Here is a 22,892-nt window from a genome sequence, read left to right on the forward strand (position 1 = left end):
CACCAACACTACCCCAGATTTATTAGTATGATATTAATATGTTGTCTCAATGATTCAGGGAGCCGGAGAAAAGAGCCATTGAAAAAAAAAACACAGGTCCAACGTCTCCCCCTGCTAGTGGTCCCCCTACTGCTCCTCCAACATCTACAACCTCAATGATACGCTTGGCCTACTTGCCCTATTCACCTGCTTTCAGCGTTGTCCTGCAGTGCCTCAAGATGGTAAACATGATTAGATTTAACCAATACAACACATCAAATGTAATGTGCATGCAATATTTATGCCAAGCTAAGTGAAAATGGTAAATGTTTAAATCAAGGCATACTGTCTATACACACAACCACAAACAAACCATCATTGCTTTACTTGTGCAGGAGACTGATTGGAAAGTGCTAAAACTGATCCTTGAGAAGTTACCATGGACACTGCAGTACAAAGTTATGTTGCTCACTTCGCCTTGCAGCTTGGACCAACTTTGTTCTACTCTCTGCTGCATGGTGCTGTATTCTCACACAAACAGACGGTGCAACGTGATTACTCTGTGACGCAACTCAAGTTCTATCTTCTGCACGTAGGTGACGGACCGGCTGATTTCAGAGCGCTTGAAAAAGACACCGGAGGGGTTTTCACGAACTGATGTTCAGCTGGCGGTGGTTCCTGTCCTTACAGCAATCACGTCCTACCACAGCTATCTGGAACAATCAAGACAAGTACAAAAAACACTGTCTGTAGAAATAGTCTTTGAGGTTCTGCTATACTGTACTTATTTGGACAGTTAGCCCAGTAGAGTTTCACAACTAAATGCACTAACAGTAGTATGTTAACTTACGAGCTTAATTGATTCTGTGATGGAGCTCATAAATTGAAAACACTTATATCTCAAATCAACGTCCCCATTGAAATGGCTTGAAATCAATTTTAATCCCTCTCAAAGAAGCGCAATTTTAACATGCAACATGCCTTTTAAAAACAAAAACAAACTTTTAGATAAGAAATACTGTATAAAAACAATATGATAGAGTGTACTACAAACAACAACAGTAGTTTTCATGACGTTATGTAATAGTAATTGTCAGCATTTCTTCTTGGCTGGCGTTAGACTCATTCTGCTTCAGTAGGGTGCAGTGATTTGCTTAAATGCGCTCGGGCCTGTTTTCAATGATTTATTCCTTTTGATTTGTTGACTGTCTTCCACCCCTTTTCAGCGCTGTCCGTACCACTGAATTTACTCCTTCTCATGCTTAGAAAACAAAGTTATGTCGATCTCTAGCAGTCAGGTAGATCATATGGGGTTCGCTGTGACATTTGCTAAGCTAACTATTGCTTGTAACTTAAAATATACAAATTAGCACAGAGACAGCATAATCTTAAAACACTCTTACGTTGGGGCACTCTAAAAGCGGGTTTCTTAATATTTGCCTAAGAATACTATCTATACTAGTCAGCATAGATAGTACAAGGTGCCTCAAAGTACTGTCTGCTTTATTTTGTAACTTCTCTGCAGTTTGTCTGGTCAGTAAGATTAATGATGTCAAACAATTAAATATGGTTTGTAATAAATCTTGGCAGCTTATATTGGTGAAATACTTTGAAACGAATGTGCGCGCTTCATGCAACCCGGTTTAAGAAGGCTTGCACCTAAAGACGTGAGGCTCAGCTTGCCGCTGCCAAGCCTCTGCTTTCTGCCCTATATTTGATCTGGAAATATGCAAATTATTAGAATCATTATTCATAATACAGAGCAGTGAACAAATATTTATGTTTAATATTATATTACATCACTACCATACTACTTCAGCTAGGTTCCAAAGTTAAATAATTTATATTTTAGGAGCATGTTTTCTTTGAATTATTTGCGCACTCTCAAATGTTTAAAGTTCTGTATTATTAGTAACTTTGTTGTATGTCTGTTCTCCTCATCCAGAGAGAGCTTGTCCAGTGCCTAGAAACAGGCCTCATTTACCGCTGTGCTAAGCAGTGTGTGGTGGCTCTTACAATGTGTACGGTGGAGATGCCTGACATCATGATCAAGCTTCTTCCCGCTCTTATTGTCAAGCTCACCCACATCTCTGCCACTGTTGCCATGGCATCGCCAATGCTTGAGTTCCTCTCAAGTGAGTACCAAGGACTGCTGCCTTTTTAATCAATGTTGAATGCTTTAGTCATTAGAACATTTAATCACACTTATTTGTGTAGCATTCATCTTTATTTTACGAAAGTGTTCACAAGTGTTTTTTTTTTGTTTCAAATAGTAAAGAACGTTTCATGGTTCTTCGGATTTTACTGATGTTTGTTGATGTTCTTTTTTGCTCCATAGCTCTGGTGCGCCTACCTCACCTTTATGCCAACTTTGTAGCTGAGCAGTATGTTAGCGTGTTTGCTATCTCACTGCCATACACTAACCCCTCTAAGTAAGTGGTCACACATGCAAAAACATTCTCACATGCAAAGACACACTCTTGACAAGTTACTTTTTGCTCATTTCCATCAGGTACAATCAGTACATTGTATCCTTGGCCCATCATGTGATTGCCATGTGGTTCATTCGCTGCAGATTACCCTTCCGTAAAGACTTTGTTCAGTACATCACAAAGGTGTGGGCTTGTTTGTCTCTTTGTCTACCATTCAATTTGAAGCATCTCGCAGGAAAACAAAAACAGCTAAATCATTCAAAGATTGTTTATATAGCTCTTAATCACAAATGTCTCAAATGGTTGAGTTACTTATGACTAAAATGATTGACATTCAGTGTACAATATATAAGTGTTGTGACTGTTGATATCAGGTATGATCAAATAAATACAATGAATCAAGTAATATAAACATTGTGAAAAACAGGAATTTTGTAGATTATGTGACCGAGGTTATGTTGATTTAGTTTGGTGAAGAACATGTCATACAGTCGTCCCTCGTTTATCGCTGTTAAATGGTTCCAGACCTGATTGCAATTTGTACATTTTCTTAAAGTTGGAATCAAATAATTTTATAGTTCATCATAAAAAAAAGACACTGAATATGTTTAAAAAAAAAACATATTTAGAGTCCTGTACACATGAAATAACTAACACCTACTAACGCTACACCTGTTTTACCCAATTAAATAGACATAATAGAAAATAAAATATATACTGCTCTGTTATGCATATAGACATACCTTACATTAATCTGGACTCACACACATAGTTTTTTAACACAACCACAAACCACTGAAAATACTGCAACTTACTCGATGAAGATTATGATCGGTGCAGTATCGCACAGTACCTCTGATTTGTTATTTTAAGTTAATTTAGCGGATTTTACCCTTGAAAATGCTTAATTTAGGCCAAAACATAATTTTGCTTGCATATTTTTTTGTATGCAGACTTTTGCCTAAACAAAAGCGATAGTGAAATGGAACCATCGTATGAATTATTATATGTAGAAGCATGGCTCAAATGGTAGAGCAGCCGGCAAGAAACTTGAGGGTTCCTGGTTTGAATCCAGCTTCTGTTATCCTAGTCACTGCTGTTGTGGCCTTGGGCAAAATACCTTGCTCTCAGTAAATAATTTATTTGTCAATGTAAAGCACATTAAGTCACTTAAGAAAAAGTGTTATATAAATATAGTCCACTCCACTTTACACTTCACTAATAGATATATTTAAAAAAACAGGGTGCAACCTGCCTTCCGCCCCAGTGCAGCTGGGATAGTCTCCAGCGACCCCGAGAGGGACAAGCGCTACTGGATGGACGGATGGAATTTTCTAAGTGGCAAAATTGGCACAGCGAAGTGGCCAGGAATGACTGTATTTACAACACAACACATTATTGTGTTGTATTACAGTTAACTTGTGCATTTTAAAGTAGTTTAGCTTTAGTATATTATGGGCACTCTACTAGTTCAAGATCTTAATAATTACCTGAACATACTGTTAAATTATAAAGAGCGATGTAATAATGGAAAACATGCTAGGCCCCTCTCTTGTTAAAGCCGTGTATTTTCCCAAGATTATTTTACAAAAATAACCTCAACTATAGCTATTAACTGTCTTCATTTTACTAAAAATCAACTTTATTATTGCAAGACTCCAACTACATCCTTTTAAGGGTTTTTTCACAGTGAATGACCAATGGTTTAGATTTAATGTACCACTGCACCTGTTTTGAAGTGCTGTTTCTTCTTCTTCAGGGTTTGCGTTCCAACGCCCTGCTTCCATTTGATGACGGCCACGAGCAGAGTTCATTTCGTGCCCGAAGCACTAGCCTCAACGAAAGGCCCAAGAGGTAAAGTATACGTACATTTGCTAGTGGGGATGTAACTCTGCAGCAGGCCACACCGTGCGTTGTTGGGGTTTCCAAGGTAACAGAGGCCTCAGCACAAATGGTAATGTTTGCAATGAGTACTCTCAGGTTGCCATGGTGATCCATTTAATTAAATGTACATGTTTTTACACTCTTAAATTGTTTGCTCATTACCTGTTGTTTTTCAAATTATAACTAAGTTACTTACTTTTAGTGTAATGATGAACAGGATAATAGTTATATCCATATGTGGAAGGACAAAATAATGTTATAAGGCGAAGTCCTGTAGTGTAGAATTATGTATCTATCCAGGTGGGGTTTTGGGCTTGTTCAGCATTAATAATTAAATACAAAAAATATGTTAGGTCTAATATTTTAGCCTGACTACATACGCACTCAAATGCATATGAGACCCAGACAGCAATACACTGTCAAAGAGGCATTAAGTTGACACTAAGTATATTAGAAACACCTCTTAATATGCTGCTGTGCAGTATATATATGCATGTGTGTATGTATGTATGCGTGTGAGGTCTACAATTGTTGTTGCACAACATTCCATTTTGGATTCAAGTGCAATTCCTGAAAAAGGAATAAGCCAAATTACCAGGAATCCAATGCACTGGAACCTATATGATTGAGCACAGTGGTCCGATTGCAAACAATTTTTACCCCACAGGAAACACTGGAATTAAAAAAAATAATCTTAGAGTTACTGTTAATATAAAATTGTAAAACCATTACAACACTTAATCCTGTATTATGCTCCTGGGTAGCTGCAATACAGTCTCCTCCAACGCTGGCTTGATCCTTGTCATCGCTCTTCTAAGTGCGTTAACCGTGAGGCGTGCAATTCTCAGTTCAAACTTTAGGGGGCCCCGTTTTTCTAAGAGTGAGCAACCACAACTCTCCTTGACTAGATTGGCAGCTAAATCAACATCCAGATCATTGTTGAAACTGGAAGTAAACAATGTGGACCGGCCACTTTCATTGTAGATGTTGTTTTCATTGTACATCTAAAGCAGAAGGCGTTTGATTTAAAAATAAAGTTTTTGCATGAGGAAACAATTGGAAAGGCGACCCATTGGAAGGACGTATTGCCAAAAACCGGCCAATCAAAGCTCGGTGGTATGTGTTGCTGTTGACGTAAGGTTAGAAGTATTTGGAGCTGCACATCAAACTCTGTGGAAGGGTTTGGAGAGAGAGGAGCAAGCCCGTCCCACTTCCCCTGGTGCTGTGACGCTGTAGTTTTATCCTGATTTTAGTCTTAACTTGAATAATAACTGTCAAAAGCATAATGCGCACGATCTCTAATTGTAATTCATAAAAAAAAAAAAAACTAATAGTGAAATGGAAAAAAAAGAATAATTTTAATCTACATTAAAACACTTCCTTGTGGTCTAGATATGTATTGGATATGCTTTGATGTAAACTTTGCGTAATTTTGCTCAATAGTCATATTTGTGACCTGTTTTTTTGCTGTGTAAAATACCATGTATTTTGTTGCTCTCCTGGATTATTTTAGTTTTCAAAAAACTGTAGCTTCACTGTTTTACCCTGCACTGTAGCTTTTGCTTTTCTTTTAGTTGGTCTTTATAAATTGAGTTCTCCTTCACTGTCCTGTTATCTGATTCATGATGTTTAACTGCTGTTAATTTTCACCCTGTTTTGTTTTTTCTTTCAATATTTTCGTTTGGCGCCTCCCCTGCCTCCTGCGATTGGGTGCTGTGTTGCGGTTGTGGTTTTGGGGGGGTGGTCGGGTCATCCTGGATCCCTTCCACACATTCCCTGCCCGTATCATGTGACTTTTGCCCTTTGATTTTCTGTGCCCTACCACCATCTTCTGTAAATCCCACCATATTGTGCTGCCTGGTCACCCGCTCATGTTACTATGGTGTTGGTGTTACGATTCCTTCTGCCTCCTGATAAACCACCACACACCCCCTCCCATTACCCCTAAACCATCACCTTGACGATGACTCACCCCCTTACTACCCACCGCTACTGTAACCCCTCCTCGTTGCCCTCAATCCTTCGCCGTGGTATTCCTCATCGCCCAGTCTTCGGGCAGCAAAAATGGCGAAGGCGGCAGCGGTGGTAGCCAATAGCAGCAGCTCTCCAGTAAAAGAGCTGCGGGACCTGTCAGCCATGGACGCTTTCCGATCCCGCAGCATCAGTGTCTCCGAACATGCGGTCCGCAGGTTAGAGAGTCCTCTGAGTAACCAACTAAAAAAAACAACAACAACAACAACCAAAATTTCAATTGCTTTCTCCATGGGATGGTTGATGGGGTGTTGGGTCATTGTCATGCGGGGCCGTCGGGTGGGTATCTATTGCCAGGGTTACCTGGAACTGATGTTGCATGCCGGGGTTTGTGTGTCTAACTCTTTGGTTCTTGTGTGCTGCCATCATACCCTTGCTCCTCTAGATTTAGTTGTTGCATGCGACAAGTTCATTTGGATGTTTTTCTGTATGATTTTCTGTTGACTCAAAATTTGGCTTTTCATTTTATTTTTAATATTTGCTCTGACTTGTTTGCTGGGTGTTATTCTGACTGAAGGGGACAGAGAGCATGCGTATTTAAAATGGTGTGAATCTGACAAGTGCATCCTGCAATGCTCCTTTTTCTCGATGGGTCACTCGATCAGTGATGGGGACAACAGCAACACAACAGTCTTCTTTGTTTGTCGTCATTGTGCATCACTCACGTACACACTGTGCTGCTATGACCATGGCAATCTCCAAGAGTGGGATTATAGGACTAGCTGGGCTGAACCTTTGATGCAGTTTGAGAACAGACTATAGAAGTTAAAACCTCAACAAAAACATGCACTTGCACACTTTCGCCCTTTCTATTCTTTGTGCCTTTTGTGGTATGCTTCAGTGTGACTTGTGCTATCTACAATGCAGTTGTATAACATATTGTCACTTCGCAGTGTTTCCCATACAGTAATTTTATTTGATGCGGCCGGGTACAGATACATTTGGACCACCATGAACAGATTTGGTGCTACATGTTGCCCACACTTGTAAACACATTATAATTGGATTACGTGAGAATGTAGTTTGTCATTCCAACTCCTTACAGTGGATAGCAACCTAACTCTGCCTCCTTACACAACTTATACGCAGCACATCTTTCAGAGAATGTTTTTCCAACCAGGTTCTGTTGTATTTATTGAGTTTTCAGATCAATCTAGATTTTATGGGCACATCCATCGATTTTTGTAGGAATTATTTCGCCACACCTATTGTGTGTGTGATTAGATTAGATTAGATAGTACTTTATTCATTCCGTCAGGAGAGTTCCTTCAGGAAAATTACAATTTTCAGCACAATCCCATTCAAGATCAGACAAACATTACAGGGAGACAGAACAGGATCGCTGACGGGTCTGCCGGCTTCCAGCGTGTGACGATCATTGGTACTTTAACTTTTAATATGGTCCGAATTTCAATTAATCAAGTAATGAGATTAAACACAGTTTATAGCTGGAATGTGTTTGTCTGCTTCCCATAAATGTAATTTTTTTTTTCTAATAAATCATCAACCTTAAAATTCTACATTTAACGTATGTGCATTAGTAAAAAAAAAAAAATCCCTGCTGTTCACCGCACACAGATCACAGTCCCAGCACACCACCGTTCTCACTTACGCTCTATTGCAGCGGCCGCGTTGAAACTTTGTCTACGTATTTAAAGTCCGGTACATGGTCCAGATTTGATCACTTGTAATAGTGACACTCATTAAACCGGGGTTGTCAAAATATTTTTCGTTGACGGACATTATGCGATTCTGGCTTCCTTCAGAGGGCCACTTGTAAAAGTAAACCATACAATTATATTAAACAATTTGCATAAGCAATTACGTTTGGTTATTATTACAAATTGATGGATAACTGTGTTTAAAATTGTAAGTCAAAGTGACAAGCAGATTTTTAAGCATATATTTTTGATTCCCAACCAATGCTTGGAATATATTTTTGCATGATAGTCAAATAAATACATTTCAAAGGTATACATTTGCATTCAGTATTTTTTCCAGTCACAATTTAAAATAAATAATACAGTACAGAAAAATTGGGAATAAAAATAATCTTTGAAATCTAGGAAGTGTTTCCAGTCTATTGCGAGCCACGTAAAATGATGATGTCGGGTCACGTAAATTGATGTCTAGCCACGTAAAATGGTGTGTTGGGTCGCATTAAATGAGGCGGCAGGCCGTGTAAATTGATGCAGGGATCACGCAAAAGGATGCGACTGGTCACATAAAATAGGCACCTAGGCTACCTACTCAGTGGCCTAGTGGTTAGAGTGTCTGCCCTGAGATCGGTAGGTTGGGAGTTCAAACCCTGGCCGAGTCATACCAAAGACTATAAAAAAATGGGACCCATTGCCTCCCTGCTTGGCACTCAGCATCAAGGGTTGGAATTGGGGGTTAAATCACCATAAATGATTCCCGGGCGTGGCACCGCTGCTGCCCACTGCTCCCCTCACTTCCCAGGGGGTGAACAAGAGGATGGGTCAAATGCAGAGGACAAATTTCACCACACCTAGTGTGTGTGACAATTATTGGTACTTTAACTTTAACTTTAGTGGGACGGGCCATGTAAAATGAAGCGGTGAGCCATATAAAATGATGCAGCGGGTCACGTGAAATGATGCGGCCTTGTTGACCATTGACACCTGTGCATTAAACAAATAATCAAAGCATCAGAATATAAATGTAAACTTGTACCTAATTGGACTAATCTATTAATAATGTACCTATGTCTCATGGCTAAATCATCCCCCTGCAACCTAAAGCCTCAAATAGATTGTAGTGTTATGGGGAAACACTGCTTTGGGATGTAATTGTACTCCTGTTTGACAAGTGACAATAATGATTTCAAATGAAATTCCTTTTCATGCAAAAACAGTCTTACACACACAGCTGCAATGTAGATTTTTCATAGCCTGCCACCTCTGATCTTTGGTGGCCCATTTACAGTTTTTACTTGGTTTGATTGAAACGTGTTGCCCAATGGCTCTCATTTCACAACCACCAACACGATGATGGTATTTGTGTGTCTATACACATTTCTGAGATAATAGATTAGTCTTACATTATCCTATTAGTTATTTTGCCGAGCACTGATCTGTCTAGCTCATAAAATACATGTGTATGGTTAAAAAGAGGCAAGGTAAGTATAATTTTTAAACACTTAATTCCCAGTGTGGTTTAAGTCAGCACCTACCATGATTTTATTGCAGAATTATCTTCAAATCTGTGAGGTTTCTCTGTAATTTAGACTCACAATGTTGTTTTAAATCCTTTTATGTGAGTGAGATTCAATATGACCAACAACAAACACGCCTGTGCGGTTTGTTAAGCATGTGACTTTGCTGCTGCTTGTTTTGTGATTGCAAACACACATGCTTGTACTGTACACCCAGATAGCATGTTGTACAGACAGGTGTGTGTATTTTTTGGGCTTCTGCATTTCTCTCTGTATCTCCGCTACAGTGCTTGCATGTCTCTGTGTGCATGGACAAGATGTTGAAATAAATCTGGACGCTGTGTGTCTTCCACTCACTGCAATTCTGCCTTGCTCTTGTTTTTCTCTCTTAATGTTGCATTGTGTAGGATGCAAACTTCCAACACCACCTGCAGCCTGGGCTCCGCTGACGAAAACGCAGTAACTCAAGCAGATGAGGGCCTGAAGACGGTCCACCTGGAACTCACTGAGACGTGTCTGGACATGATGGCACGATATGTCTTCTCCAACTTCTCAGCACTGCCCAAAAGGTGAGAAAACACACATTTTGTGATACTATAAAGGACCTTCATATTTAAATCTGATTATTTTGATCTTGCCCATAGTTGATGAACAGTCAAATCTTTTAACAATAAATAAACTAATTAAACTGATGATGATACATAGTAGTGTATACTGACTGGTTACTAGGTGTCAGTAATGTCACATGGACAGGCGCTAGCATTCATATGGTGAATCTTCAAAAGTTCATTAAAAATACTTAAAGGAATAGTCATTCATTAAAATAAACAAAACAGAGTTCTCTTTTGCAACTTTTTCCACCTCAAGAAAAGGCTAAACCACAGTTTGTGATGTCCTCGGCTCTGGTACAGCGGCAAAAACATATTAAAGTTGACAAAATAGAAGTGGAATTTGTAAAAAAAAAAACTTATCTGAACCAGCAGAAGGATCATTACCCTTGCCAGAAGAGAGCTACACCTGTGGGGCAGTGTTAATTGTTGACTAAAAATTTTCGCCTTAGTTATTGTCAACGACTTTTTTTCCATTGACTATAATAGGACGATAACGAATGACTACTAATACACGTTGACAAAAACAATGGCGAAATGAATTGACGATTTAGTCGACGAATAAAAACAAGACGAAAATGTTGACAGAGACAAAATCCAATCATATTTTAATATCGTCTTAAGACTTGTGGGACAAGTTAGGAATCTATCCAGTCACAGAAGCATGTAGGGGCGGGAAGTAAATCACGAAGAGTATCCATTCAGAATTACTGTTTTTGTAAGGCACCGTGTTTTCATCGGTAAACAAGACTATATTTTAGGGATCTTAGGATAAACGATAACGACTTTGGCATAACTCTCAACAGCTTAGTATTACCATTTTAGATAAAAATGATCGCAAAATTCCTGCACTTTGATTACCTTACGCGGTGACTGGTGCCAGCTTAAATTTTAATATCAAAACAAGCGACATCTCTTTTCCTGTTAAAAACAACATACCCAAATCTAAACCTATAAAAACACATTACTGTCTGAGCAACTAAGATATTTAGATGTGTACATTGAACCTACAAGCTATGCTCTCTTGGCACAAAATTATGATGATCTATCTATCTTCAGAGGAAAAGAGACTGAGGTGTCTCCACATCTGCAGTCCCTTCCAAGGTTTCTCATTGTTCCCACTGGGTTGAGTTGTTTTCTTGCCCGGATGTGGGATCGGAGCTGAGGATGTCGTTGTGGTTTGTGAAGCTTTTTAAAGCATTTGTGTTTAAAGGAAAACTTGTTGCCTATTGTTTACAATCATTATGAAAGACGTATTATGTATTTTATTTAATGCCTTCTAAATATTAAATAAATGAGATGCAAAGTCTGCTTACAATGGAATCTTAGAAAAACATTCAAACACTTCCATTAAGGTTTCATATACATAAGTATATACAGTAAAGGCCAAAAGTTTGCACACACCTTCTCATTTCAATGCGTTTTTAATTTTAATTTTCATGACTATTTACATTGTATATTGTTACTGAAGGCATCAGAACTATGACACCTGAGAAGTGAAAACAATTTCAGATGACTACCTCTTGAAACTCATCGGTAGAATGCTAAGAGTGTGCAAAGCAGTAATCACAGCAAAAGGGTGGCTGTATTGAAGAAACTAGGGTATAAAATATGTTTTCAGTTATTTCACCTTTTTGTGTTAAGTACATAACTCCAGGTGTTCATTCATAGTTTTGATGCCTTCAGTGACAATCCGTAAATAGTCATGAAAATAAAGAAAACTCATTGAATGAGAAGGTTGGTCCAAATTTGGCCTGTATTGAATGTGATGTAGCAGCGGTACATTTAGGATAACATTTAATATTTATGTATTTAGATCAGTTTAAGCAAGGCAGCACATTAATTTAAAAAAACGCATCACAACGTTCGCTTTTTTTTTAAAATCACTGCTCACTGCAGACTTCATGAGAGCCAACCAACATAATACAACATCAAGATCTGCTGTCATTAGGATGCCGACTGCTAGAATGTTCATATATTCCTGTATAAATGTAGAATGACTCAAAATCCTCACAAAAAAAAGTGGGGCGGAACCAAGCATCTTTTTGTGTTCTCGTCATTTCCGGGTTTAAATTGGCTGTCGTAGTGGACCAACTTGTCGGAATACGTCTTCGGTCTTCTACTATCCAGATGAGAGGCATGAATTATGGTCTACAATAAAGTTTCACGAGTATAGGAACAAGGAAGCAGCTGATCGGTCGATCATGTCAACATTTCCACATTCACACACACACTGTTGATATGTAAGGCCCTAACCATGACCTATCAGGAGCAAGGGTGAAGTGTCTTGCTCAAGGACACAACGGAAGTGACTAGGATGGCGGAAGCTGGGGATCGAATCTAGAACCCTCGAGTTGCTGGGACTACCAACCGAGCCACACCGTCCCTGTATATATAAACTTTAATTGTTGATAGATTGATTTTACTTCATTTTTACTCATTTGACTTTCCTTTTAGATCTCCAATTGCAGAGTTCCTCTTGACAGGAGGTCGCAGTATGACCTGGCTGGTGGGCAATAAGCTGGTGACCATCACCACCAGCGCAGGGGTCCGCACTCAAGCAATGCTGGGCCTGGACATGGCTGATCGACTGGGGGGAGGAGGGGAAATGACCAGGTGTGACATTTTATGCTCAATGTTCCTAACAAAAAACAAAAAAATCAGGTAGTGTTGAGTTCTGATTATTTGAATGTGCTGCTATGTGGCCCAGCAGGTCTGATCCATCACTGCACACCCGGATAACTAAAGAGGCACCCGCCAAATTGGAATCCCAGTCAAGTCAGCAACAAAGCAGGGCCACTCGCATACGGGTTCGCTCCATGTCAGGTAGTATTTGACCCTCATTCACACAGGTTTTGCTTGGTGAGAATTGGGTTGTTTTGCATACAGTATATTCATACTGCTTTGACTCTTTTTTTCCAGGTGGTCACGCTCTTCGTGCTGGTCCGGCCCAAAGCCTTAGCCCTTTAGTGTCCCCCTCAGAGGGAGAGTTAGCTGCATCGCTGTCTACATCCGCTGCTCCTACCCTGGATAGCCTCAGTCCTTCCTCCTCCACCTCTGCCACTCCGTCAGCCCCACAACCGCTCAAAGACAACCCAAGCCTGGCCGAGTTTGTCCCCATGCTCACGCAGGGTTGGGCTGAGATCTTCATTCGAAGACCATCTGGTATGAGAGAGCAAATTAAAACTAGTCTTTTAAAAAAAAAAAAAAAAAATGTCTAACCCCTTAAAAGTGCATTAATTCAAGATTTTAACCAACTCTTTATGACTTGAAATATTATAATGAAGTGAATTATAGCCCTTTTTCTGTAGATACTCAAAGCGCTTTACATTGTAAAACCCATTATTTACATTTAAACCAGTGTGGGTGGCACTGGGAGAAAGGTGGGTAAAGTGTCTTGAAAAGGAACAAAACAACAGTGACGGGAATGTTTAAACCTGGAATCGAACAATTACTTAAAGCTCGATCACTTATTATGAATCAAGCTCAAAATTAATGTTGTCATAGATTTCCTGACCACACTAATGCCTGAAAAAAAGCATTTGATTCATTCACTATCAATTTAAATTAAAACAGATGGGTGTTTAGTTCAAGAAATATGGGAATCTCTGGCCCGTGTTAAATTTAGATCTATAACAGTGCAATCAAACTCAAGAAATGATTCTTTTGTCAGTGTGAAGTTGATTGTTCAACCTGTAGCTGTTGAGGCAAACAAGGTGCACTATTTGGCTGCAACTAGTAGAGGTGTTCATGCTATTTTAACAATGTTTACATTAAATATGTGAAGTTGAGCTACATCCATGTAGACTAAATCATAATATTATGATCATGATACATTAGGAATATTAAAATGAATATAGAGATCGATGTTAACAATATTAAAGCCACGAATCCATTGCAAATTAGGAAATTAAGGTAAATGGTTATACCGAGTCACAGCCATTGCGTTTACAGATCTCTTCTTTTATTCTCGATACCAGGTAACACAAGCTGGTTGATGTGTCTGGAAAACCCGCCCAGTCCCTTCTCCTCCGAGCTTGGTAATATGCCCCTGCAGGAGCTCTCCACTGTCCTCATGGCAATGGAGGGAGTAAAGGAACCTCCTGCCCAGACGGCCAGTGCTCCAGCCAGCACGGCGGCTCCTGCACCAGCTGAGCCTTTTAGCCAAGCACACGGCAGTGCTGGAGGGAAAGCACATGTGATTCAGCGCTCCAACACGGGTGAGTGTGACATATTTTAAGAAGAGAAACTCTGCTTTTTGTTATTGTCATTGTCATTGATAGACGACTCCATTACATAAACATTTAGTAATTTTGTTTGCGATAGAAAAAATTATCATCCATTCCTAACAGTGTGGTGTTCACTGAATTCTACTCTAGTACAGTTGTGCTCTTATTTCCTGTGAGTGAAATAATGTGATTGAAAAAGTACCCATGATCTAAGATTTTTCATACATGTAAAAAGTTTGGATCAGATCGAGATTCGATGTTTGCTTTTCTTTAATGATTGGCTAATTAGTTTCTGACCCCAGCCAATCGTAACCACAGATGTCTTAGCGTTTACATAGCTAAAATAGTATTTGCATAAAAGCTTTCTTAGAAATTGATGCATGCTCAGGGAGACCGTTACATTTCTTGTTACTCACATGCAGCCGTTGTATAAATTCCATGAGTGTGCGTGTCTTGCCAGAACACCAGCTTCAATATGAGAGCAAACTGCAACTAGCGCGTTATCTAGCCACAGTTCAGACGCCTCTAAGATGCTCATCCTCACCACCATTGCGGAAAGTAAACCCAAGTTTTTCCAAATACCATTATGTTTCTATTCTTTCCTACATCAAAGATTCCTTCCAGATTCTTCTATTTAAAAGTTGTCTTAATAAAGCGAGGTGAGTAGAATTAAGGAATAACTATTTTTTCTGCAAACTGTACCAATACCAGCGCTGCAGCTGGCACATTTTCTATAAATGGTTGCTCTTCACACATGCTTTTAGCCATGTGGCTGCTTCAAAAGTTAACTTGGCGTGTGTGTTGGACACACACACACACACACACACACACACACACGCACACACTCACACACTCACTCACTCACTCCTCCCCCCATTTGGTACATCTTTTCACTATTAAAACGAGATAGAAAAATATATGTGGTGGTATGCACAGATAAGAAACAGGGTTTGATCATTATGTTTATCTTCTTTTCAGCAAAACAAACGTCAGATTGAATAATTTCTAAGGTGCTCCATTTTGCCCGAATAAGTTGAACTGCCAAAGCGTTGATGTAAAGTAGAGGTGCCTGATACAGATATAGCCTATTGCAGTACCCCTTTATAAATGATAATACAATGATTAGATCAATCTTGTTCTTAGTATTGAAAATAATTTTTTTTGGGTCGTTTGCGTCAACGTTTGCCAATGAGTTATGGACACATGAAGGATATGAGGTCAAAACCCAAATTATTTAAATGGGATTTCCTTAAAATGTTTAAATGTAGCAGTCAATACCCCTAATTTAATACATAATTAGTTTACAACATTACTAGCAAATTCTAAATTTAGCAAGATAGGCTTTATAAATCTCTGGTATTGTTTACTTTTATTTATTTGCTATAAAAAATGTTACTTAAAGTATCGGATCAGGACTCGAAATCGAATCGGATCTGAGGCCAAAAACTGGAACGGAATTGGAGGACAAAATGTTGATGGGGACATCCCTACTTGGTTACAATTAAAAATCACATTTCTTTTTTCATGTTCATCACACAAGGGCAGAAAGTTATTAAAATGGCCTTATTCAAACAATAAGTTACAAATCTTTAAAAAAAAAAAAAAAAAGATCTCCATTACAATGAAATTGTCGAAGAGACTATTAAAGATGCATGTATTTTTCCAAGCACCCACTTGTCAGTGATGCTGTTTTTTTAATGGATCATTTTTATTTGCCACCTTTTTTCATTTGTCAGCATTTCCCCTCTTGTTGTGATGCATTTTTTCCCTTCTCTTGTTCTGATGGCTTTGCTTGTCATGTTTGTCCCTCGTCACCATCGTGATTGTGATTGGCTTACCTGCACCTGCCTGCAGTGGGCGACGCTCTCTGGTTTCTAGGTCAGGGCAGTGCCTTCATAGGCCCTCCGGCCCCTGGCAGGTTGCACAGGAGCATTTCCTGGGCAGGTATTGTCCCCCATGTGTGAAAACCCAACCCAGCTCCTTCTCGATCATTCCTGGTCTAGTAATTTTTTCTGACTTGTGCATTACGGTTGTCAGTGACGGCAAGTAAAGCTGGTTTTGTCCCCTACAAATAATTTTAAGGAGGAATTATGTTAAAATGTGCGTATTTTCTTCCTTTAGATTTGCAGAAAACAGAAGGGATGTCACCTATCACATAAATGACATATAACTAGCTAAACATTCACCATATTATACCAACATCTTAACCAAAATAATAAATCACAGCATTAGTGCCGCAATGGTTTTCAAAGGAAGCTGTTGAATCCCAAACTAACCTTTAGCAGCTGTTTTGTTCTTGTAAATAAAGCCAGTTTATTTCCCTAACGTATTGAACGTCCCACATTATTTGGCAGGAGCTTGTTAGGCTCATCACAGACAACTCGGTCATGCAAAGGATGGTTACATATTTGTACAAGTGAGGCAACAGATGAATTCTTATCACCAGGGGAAGGGCTGCTCTCCAATTAGTCTAATGGTGGTTTATTTTTGTATTCTTCTAACATTGATTGTCCTTTGCTAATCGTCTTCTAACTCTCGTGAGTCTAAAATGTATTGCCTTCCCTGAGGGTGCCAACAGAAAAGCCCAGACAAATTTGAACTTTATTGGCATGAAGAACACTTTTTTTTGTAGAGCTGCAGCTTATAGGTGCAAACTTGTTGGTGTCAAAGATAATCATTTTGATCTTTTCCTCTTCAAATGACTGCAGAGTTTGGTTTTGGAGTTGTGGGGAGTCTGGGCTGCTGTTGCACTGAGTTTGGCCTGAGATAAACAACAACCACCAAACCAATAGATGCATGCACTGTTCAAGGGTGATAGGTTTGGGCAGTATCACTGAGACTGTGCACTTTATTAAAGGTTTCATTTGCATATTTAGATATCCAAGAACTATGAAACAATCAGTCATTAAAAACAGTAGTAAAGAATGGCTGGAGTTCAATATTTGAAAAAACAATTGAATTGGAGTTACAGGAAGTGTAATTCAACTCATTGCAATTACGATAATGTTTTTATTGCCAAATGATTAAAAACATACCTTACAAACACCACAATTGGGCACATGTCTGTTTTTAGAATTTAAAAAAAAGAATAAAAAAATATCAACATGGCACATACTTTGACTTTTCAGTATGCAGCCCTTGGTGGAAAGAGTTTGGACACCCCTAATTGAAGTATCAAAAGTATCAATATTTTAATATGGGAATTTATATTAGAGCATAAACATTTGGTATTGGTGGTATTGAGCTTTCAGTATCGTTCCGCACATCACTACATACTTCCATCCATTCTCTAGTGCTTAAAACCTTGTCTGAATATAGGAAACTGAAAACCGTGTGGATGAGGTTTATGGTAATCATTTTAAATGCCACCCAGCCAAGACCCAGGACACGTTGGAAAGACAATGTCTCCCTGCTGGCCTAGGAATGCCTCGGGATCCCTGGGGAGGAGCTTGACGAAATAGCTGGGGAGAGGGAAGTCTGTGCTTCTCTGCTTAGGCTGCTTCCCCCGCGACCTGACCTCGTATAAGCAGAAGAAAATGGATGGTTTGATAAAACAGTCATGTATTGTAAAGCATTTATTATTGTAGGGGGTACATTCCAGACCCCAAGTTGAAGATGAATTTCAGCAAAGAAAGGGCGCTTTTTATTTGATGTTTTACTGTATATGAATATGATGTTCTTTTAAAGTCTTTACAAGCCCTCCACACAGCTTTAACACACACTTCAAACCTTTCATCCACTTTAAAACTCAGTATGCTCAAAGGTGCTTTAAAATTTGTGATACACTGAGACCGCATGAAGTGAACTGCAAAGGGAACACTTTACACCAAAATTATCAATTGAAATTTCAATTCTAATTCCTGTTTGAAAAGTCTATTCAAATGAAACTGACTTGGAATTTAAATATGTACAGCAATCCAAATCATACATACTGCCCGAGCCTACTGCTTTTATAAATACAAATATGTCAGTGATGGATAGATTCCCGCATTGATCTGTTTGTGATTGGGATCAATGTTTCTAGCTTTAGACTGATGTTTACGTGCATGTGTTTGTGTTTAGATGACATATTTACTTCAGCTGACAGCTTGTTGTTATGACTAACATTTTTCTTGGTAGATTTATTCGATATACTCACAAATGTCTGACTTTGTGTTGTGCTGTAGACTCAGTCGTGGTAAAGGAGGAAGGGGCAGGGGTCACAAGTGCACAAACCCCTTCCGACTGGCTTGAGAGTGAGGAGTTTGAGCCCATGCCGACCGACCCCATCTTCATTTCGGCCTTAATTCCTAAAACGCTCAGCAGGGTGAGTGTGAACAAAGGTCAAAGTGCAAGGTGTACTTGAAGATATAAAGGATTTAAGTTTTATTCTGCTTGGACCCGTTAGTCATCTTCCACCTCCAGTCAAGATGATGAAAAGTCCACCTTGGAGGAAGTGAGCGAGGGAGCCATTCCAATCGATCAGCCTAGTCAGGGGCTCTCCTCCCCTGGCAGCCAAGAACTGCTCTTCCAGGGCACCAACCAGTCCCAGGGTCACGGACTCAACAAGTCCAGTTCCTCCCCAGAACTTCAAACCTTACCAGAAGCCTTCTCTAAAGCTGCTATGGAGTCAGAGAAGATGCTGGGAGACGCCGGGCAGTCCAGAGTGCTTTCAGAGGTCAAGGTCCAGCCGCCTGCCGAGAGGGAGAACATAGGAGGCGACCTCCATGGACCCCCCGTGTCGAGTCACGTAAAGGAAGCGACTGCGCTGGTGCCGCCTCAAAGCGGTGGAGCAAGAATGAAGTTGGAGTTCCCACCAGCTGGAGCACAAACAGGGCCCATCTCACCCGGCGGGGGCCACAGACCCCGGGGCCACACCATCTCTGTATCAGCGCCGTCTTCTAGGAGGGAGAGGAGGACTGACAGAGATTCGTATCACAGTCGACCTGGACCCAGCAACACTGAGAAGACATCTGGGCTCAGTCCAAGGTACGGAAGTGAGATTAAAGCTGCTGTGTTGAACATAGGGCTGCAACTATCGATTTATTTTAGTAAAATAGGATGGAACCTGGGTTTTGGGTCTTGAAAAGGGTTCGTGAATCAAAAAAGTGAGTATAGTGAAGCAAATATATCCATAAAAAACAATGTAATGTAAATATGAATAATGGGTTCCAGCATCGACAAAAGTCCACATTTTAGTGAGGGTTTGTATACTTTGAACACAATATATTACTGTATATCAACAAACAAACATAACAAGGGAGTGAGCTCTTTAATAACAAGCAAAAACAACAACAACAAGCGACTGTCTTGTGTATGCGCTGCTCTGCCAGCACATGCACGCACATTTCCTTTGATGCCCTCACAAATGATCAGAAATCAAAAAATATAACTTTAATAACCATATTGCTGCAATGATATACATTTAAAAAGGTAAAATCCACTTATAATAAAATTGGCAAAGGAAGAACTGATGAGAAAAGGGGAGAACAGAGGGACACGGGAAGAGGGGTCGTGTGGGTGTGTGCGCTTGGAAGAGGCGCACAATTGAAACTTACTGTGGTAGGAGGCCTGCTTTGTCAATTATTCGTACTTGTGAGCGTCAATAGTGTACTTCTCACAAATAGTTTTTTTTATTTTTTTTTTTTAACTCCACAGCTGGCCTGTTGAAAATGCTGCACCCTGCTTTGTGCTTCTAGGCGGGACACAAAATTAATGTATTAATCAGCGTTTGTAAACAAAGACACATTTAGCTAGATAAGTTTGTAAATCAAGTTTCCATTATAGAATAATTGAACATTTTTTTCTGCTTGCCATAACTTTTATTCTTTTTTTTTTCAATAAATGCACATCATAAATGTTAAAATTGCACATTTATCATGTGTGCATTAACAGAAGTATAAAGAAAAAAACATTTCTGCTGTTTACCGCCAGATAACCCACACACAACAGCTCTTGTGAGCACGCTATTTCAGCAGCTATGCGGAAAGTATTATGTGCATATATTAAAACTTTCAGGCACTTCATGCGATCCGGATATATCTGTTTTATTTTTTATTAATTACATTCAAAGCAACAGAAAAATAAACGAAAGCTTTTTTCCTATGGAACAACCTCACAACAAACTTGAAAAGTTTAACAGATTACTCTACATTTACAATTGAAGTTAAAAAGTGGCTTTGGAGCAATCAAAGCTGCTCACACGGTCACTGAGGTGGGCACTGTGTTTGACAGATCAACTTAATGTGTATTGTATTATATTTATCCATGACAGCATTTTTATTTTAAATTGTGAGGTGTGTGTGTTAAAATGTTTTTGTTGTTTTTACAAATGATGACAGATGTGAACGAGAGCATGTATTGTCCTTGTGTGATGATGTAAATGAGATGTGGTTGTATTGTATATTAAGTATGTGTCCATGAAAGGGCATTTTATGACTTTTCTTAATTTGATTATGTGATATGGTATGATTTTATTGTAATGATTTTATTGCATGATTTTTGTATCCCTTTAATTTAGGTAGCCAGGGACTGGAGATGGAAATGAGCTATTTAGCTGTAATCTGGTACAGAACATATCTGTCTTTGAGCTTAATGTTTCTGTGCATTGTCCCTTCAAATAAAGACTAAACTAACTAATCGATTTATTCGAATAATTGTTGCAGCCCTAGTTGAATCTATCTTGATCAAATACAAATGAAAAATTATACCTGTAGAATGACATAATCAAAAACTAACATTAAACTTATACAATGATGTATTCATTTTACTATTTGTTTGACTCTACGTGAGTCATGTAAAATGTCCATTTTCACTAATTGAGACCGACACAAAAATCCAAAGAAAAAGCCAATTTTATCCATGCTCAAGTTTACATTTTAGCATTAGATCCAGATGTAATTAGTACATTCCACTCTTAAAATGATATGCTATTTTTACTTATATTTATATTCTAATAAAAAAATGAATGTAACTAAAACCTTGTCTCCTCCTCCATTCCAGCTTTGTATTCCTCCAGCTCTACCACTCTCCATTTTTTGGCAATGAAGCCAACAAGCCTCTGCTGCTGCCCAAAACAGAGGTTAGTGTCCCAATGACCAGCCCACAAATATGATAAAATGTGTTCAAAACTACAAATGAACTTTCTTCTGTCGTTTCTGTCGTTTTTAAAAAATTGAGTAGAGCTATTTAACATGCTTTCATGTCCAAGTCACCAAAAGACTGTTCACTAGACTCAGGGTTTCCCCCCCCTTTTTTTGACGTGAAGCCAAATTGAAGTAATACAACCCCAAAGGGAATAAGCGGCAGAAAATGGACGGATGGATGGATAATATACTATAGCCTCCAGACGAAGTCACACTAAGTCTGGCACTGTTTTTACCTTTTATTGTCCAATCTTATGACAGCCAGCCCAATTCCAACAGGTTTTACCCCCCGTGCACACACTTTATTTTCTGTGCTTTCCCGGACACATTACACTTTCTTATCATCTCCCAATCCGCTTTTACGCACGGACGGTGTGTTTGAGATCATAGGGAAAATGAAAATCAAATCCAAACCACACAAATATAAAACTTTACCACCAGCCAGTCATTACAGTATGAATAGATAAATATAGCCTAGTATTTTCGCAGTATTGACTAGTGATGCCCCAAAAAAGACTTTGCTCACCAAAAAACAGTTGTTCTGATGAAGTAAACAAGACACGTGATTTTAAGGAGAGAAAGTCCAACTGGAGCAGCAGCGTGAAACACGTGTGGTGTCATGATTGCTGCAGATTGCTTTTAGTCAGGGACATCAAGGGACAAAAGTACATTCTCTAAAGCAATAAATTGAAGCTTGATTTGTTGCCAGTCGTTTTAATAAAAAAGTCATTAAAAGTCCCTAGACACTTGAATAATTCTTAACAAAGTGCTTTGTACAATAAGCAGCAACAATTGAAAGTAGAGAAAAACAATAAAATATGAAAAAATATTATTTATCTTCAAATTGTTTTGGACTTTTCAGAAAACCGTAGTGAAAAAAGACAGAACAAGACAGTTAAAACTGACAGTACGCACAACTTCATGGATGCCTCACATGGATCATATCTCCAGTATGCGCCGTATATAATTCACATACACATATGCTTCATAAACAGTTTTTACATTTTTTTTATTATTTGTTACATTTTAAATTGTCAACCCATGTACAGAATAAATACCGTATTTTTCCGATTATAAATCGTAGTTTTTTTCAAAGTTTGGCCGGCGGTGCGACTTATACTCTGGAGCGATTTATGTGTGAAATTATTAACACATTACGGTAAAATATCTAATAATATGGATGTCATTGGATGGATCAACAAAGCATGGGCTTCTGTGACAACCAAAACCATCCTGTCCGGATTCAGAAAGGCTGGGATAGTTGAAACTGCAACTGATGATGACTCTGACGTAAGCGACGTACCGATAGAAGAGGAAACGGCGCATTGTCTACCTTTTGGAGTGGCAGAGTTGTTCAGAAGAGACACCGAGGAAGAAGATTTCATGGGATTTAGCAATTAGGAGTGACAGATTGTTTCTTAAACGTATAG

The 22,892-nt window shown here is 39.1% G+C and overlaps 1 protein-coding gene across 8 annotated transcripts in view; it reads left to right on the top strand.

Annotated features, from left to right (window-relative positions):
- tsc2 (TSC complex subunit 2) overlaps positions 1 to 22,892 on the top strand; it is a 103,386-nt gene that overhangs the window by 72,974 nt on the left and 7,520 nt on the right. For 3 of the 8 annotated variants that reach the window (XM_061881306.1, XM_061881307.1, XM_061881305.1), the window contains 17 exons: positions 59 to 221; positions 375 to 497; positions 576 to 710; positions 1,925 to 2,114; positions 2,318 to 2,411; positions 2,492 to 2,594; positions 4,171 to 4,265; positions 6,344 to 6,484; positions 9,909 to 10,070; positions 12,567 to 12,725; positions 12,820 to 12,935; positions 13,032 to 13,274; positions 14,090 to 14,329; positions 16,193 to 16,282; positions 18,505 to 18,644; positions 18,726 to 19,306; positions 21,320 to 21,398. In XM_061881306.1, the coding sequence (XP_061737290.1) occupies positions 59 to 221; positions 375 to 497; positions 576 to 710; positions 1,925 to 2,114; positions 2,318 to 2,411; positions 2,492 to 2,594; positions 4,171 to 4,265; positions 6,344 to 6,484; positions 9,909 to 10,070; positions 12,567 to 12,725; positions 12,820 to 12,935; positions 13,032 to 13,274; positions 14,090 to 14,329; positions 16,193 to 16,282; positions 18,505 to 18,644; positions 18,726 to 19,306; positions 21,320 to 21,398 (2,854 nt within the window). The remainder of the gene's footprint in view (positions 1 to 58; positions 222 to 374; positions 498 to 575; positions 711 to 1,924; positions 2,115 to 2,317; positions 2,412 to 2,491; positions 2,595 to 4,170; positions 4,266 to 6,343; positions 6,485 to 9,908; positions 10,071 to 12,566; positions 12,726 to 12,819; positions 12,936 to 13,031; positions 13,275 to 14,089; positions 14,330 to 16,192; positions 16,283 to 18,504; positions 18,645 to 18,725; positions 19,307 to 21,319; positions 21,399 to 22,892) is intronic. The other 5 variants (XM_061881308.1, XM_061881309.1, XM_061881310.1 and 2 more) reach the window with 5 other exon arrangements.

This window comes from Nerophis ophidion, linkage group LG20, assembly GCF_033978795.1.
Source record: "Nerophis ophidion isolate RoL-2023_Sa linkage group LG20, RoL_Noph_v1.0, whole genome shotgun sequence".
NCBI lineage: Eukaryota > Metazoa > Chordata > Actinopteri > Syngnathiformes > Syngnathidae > Nerophis > Nerophis ophidion.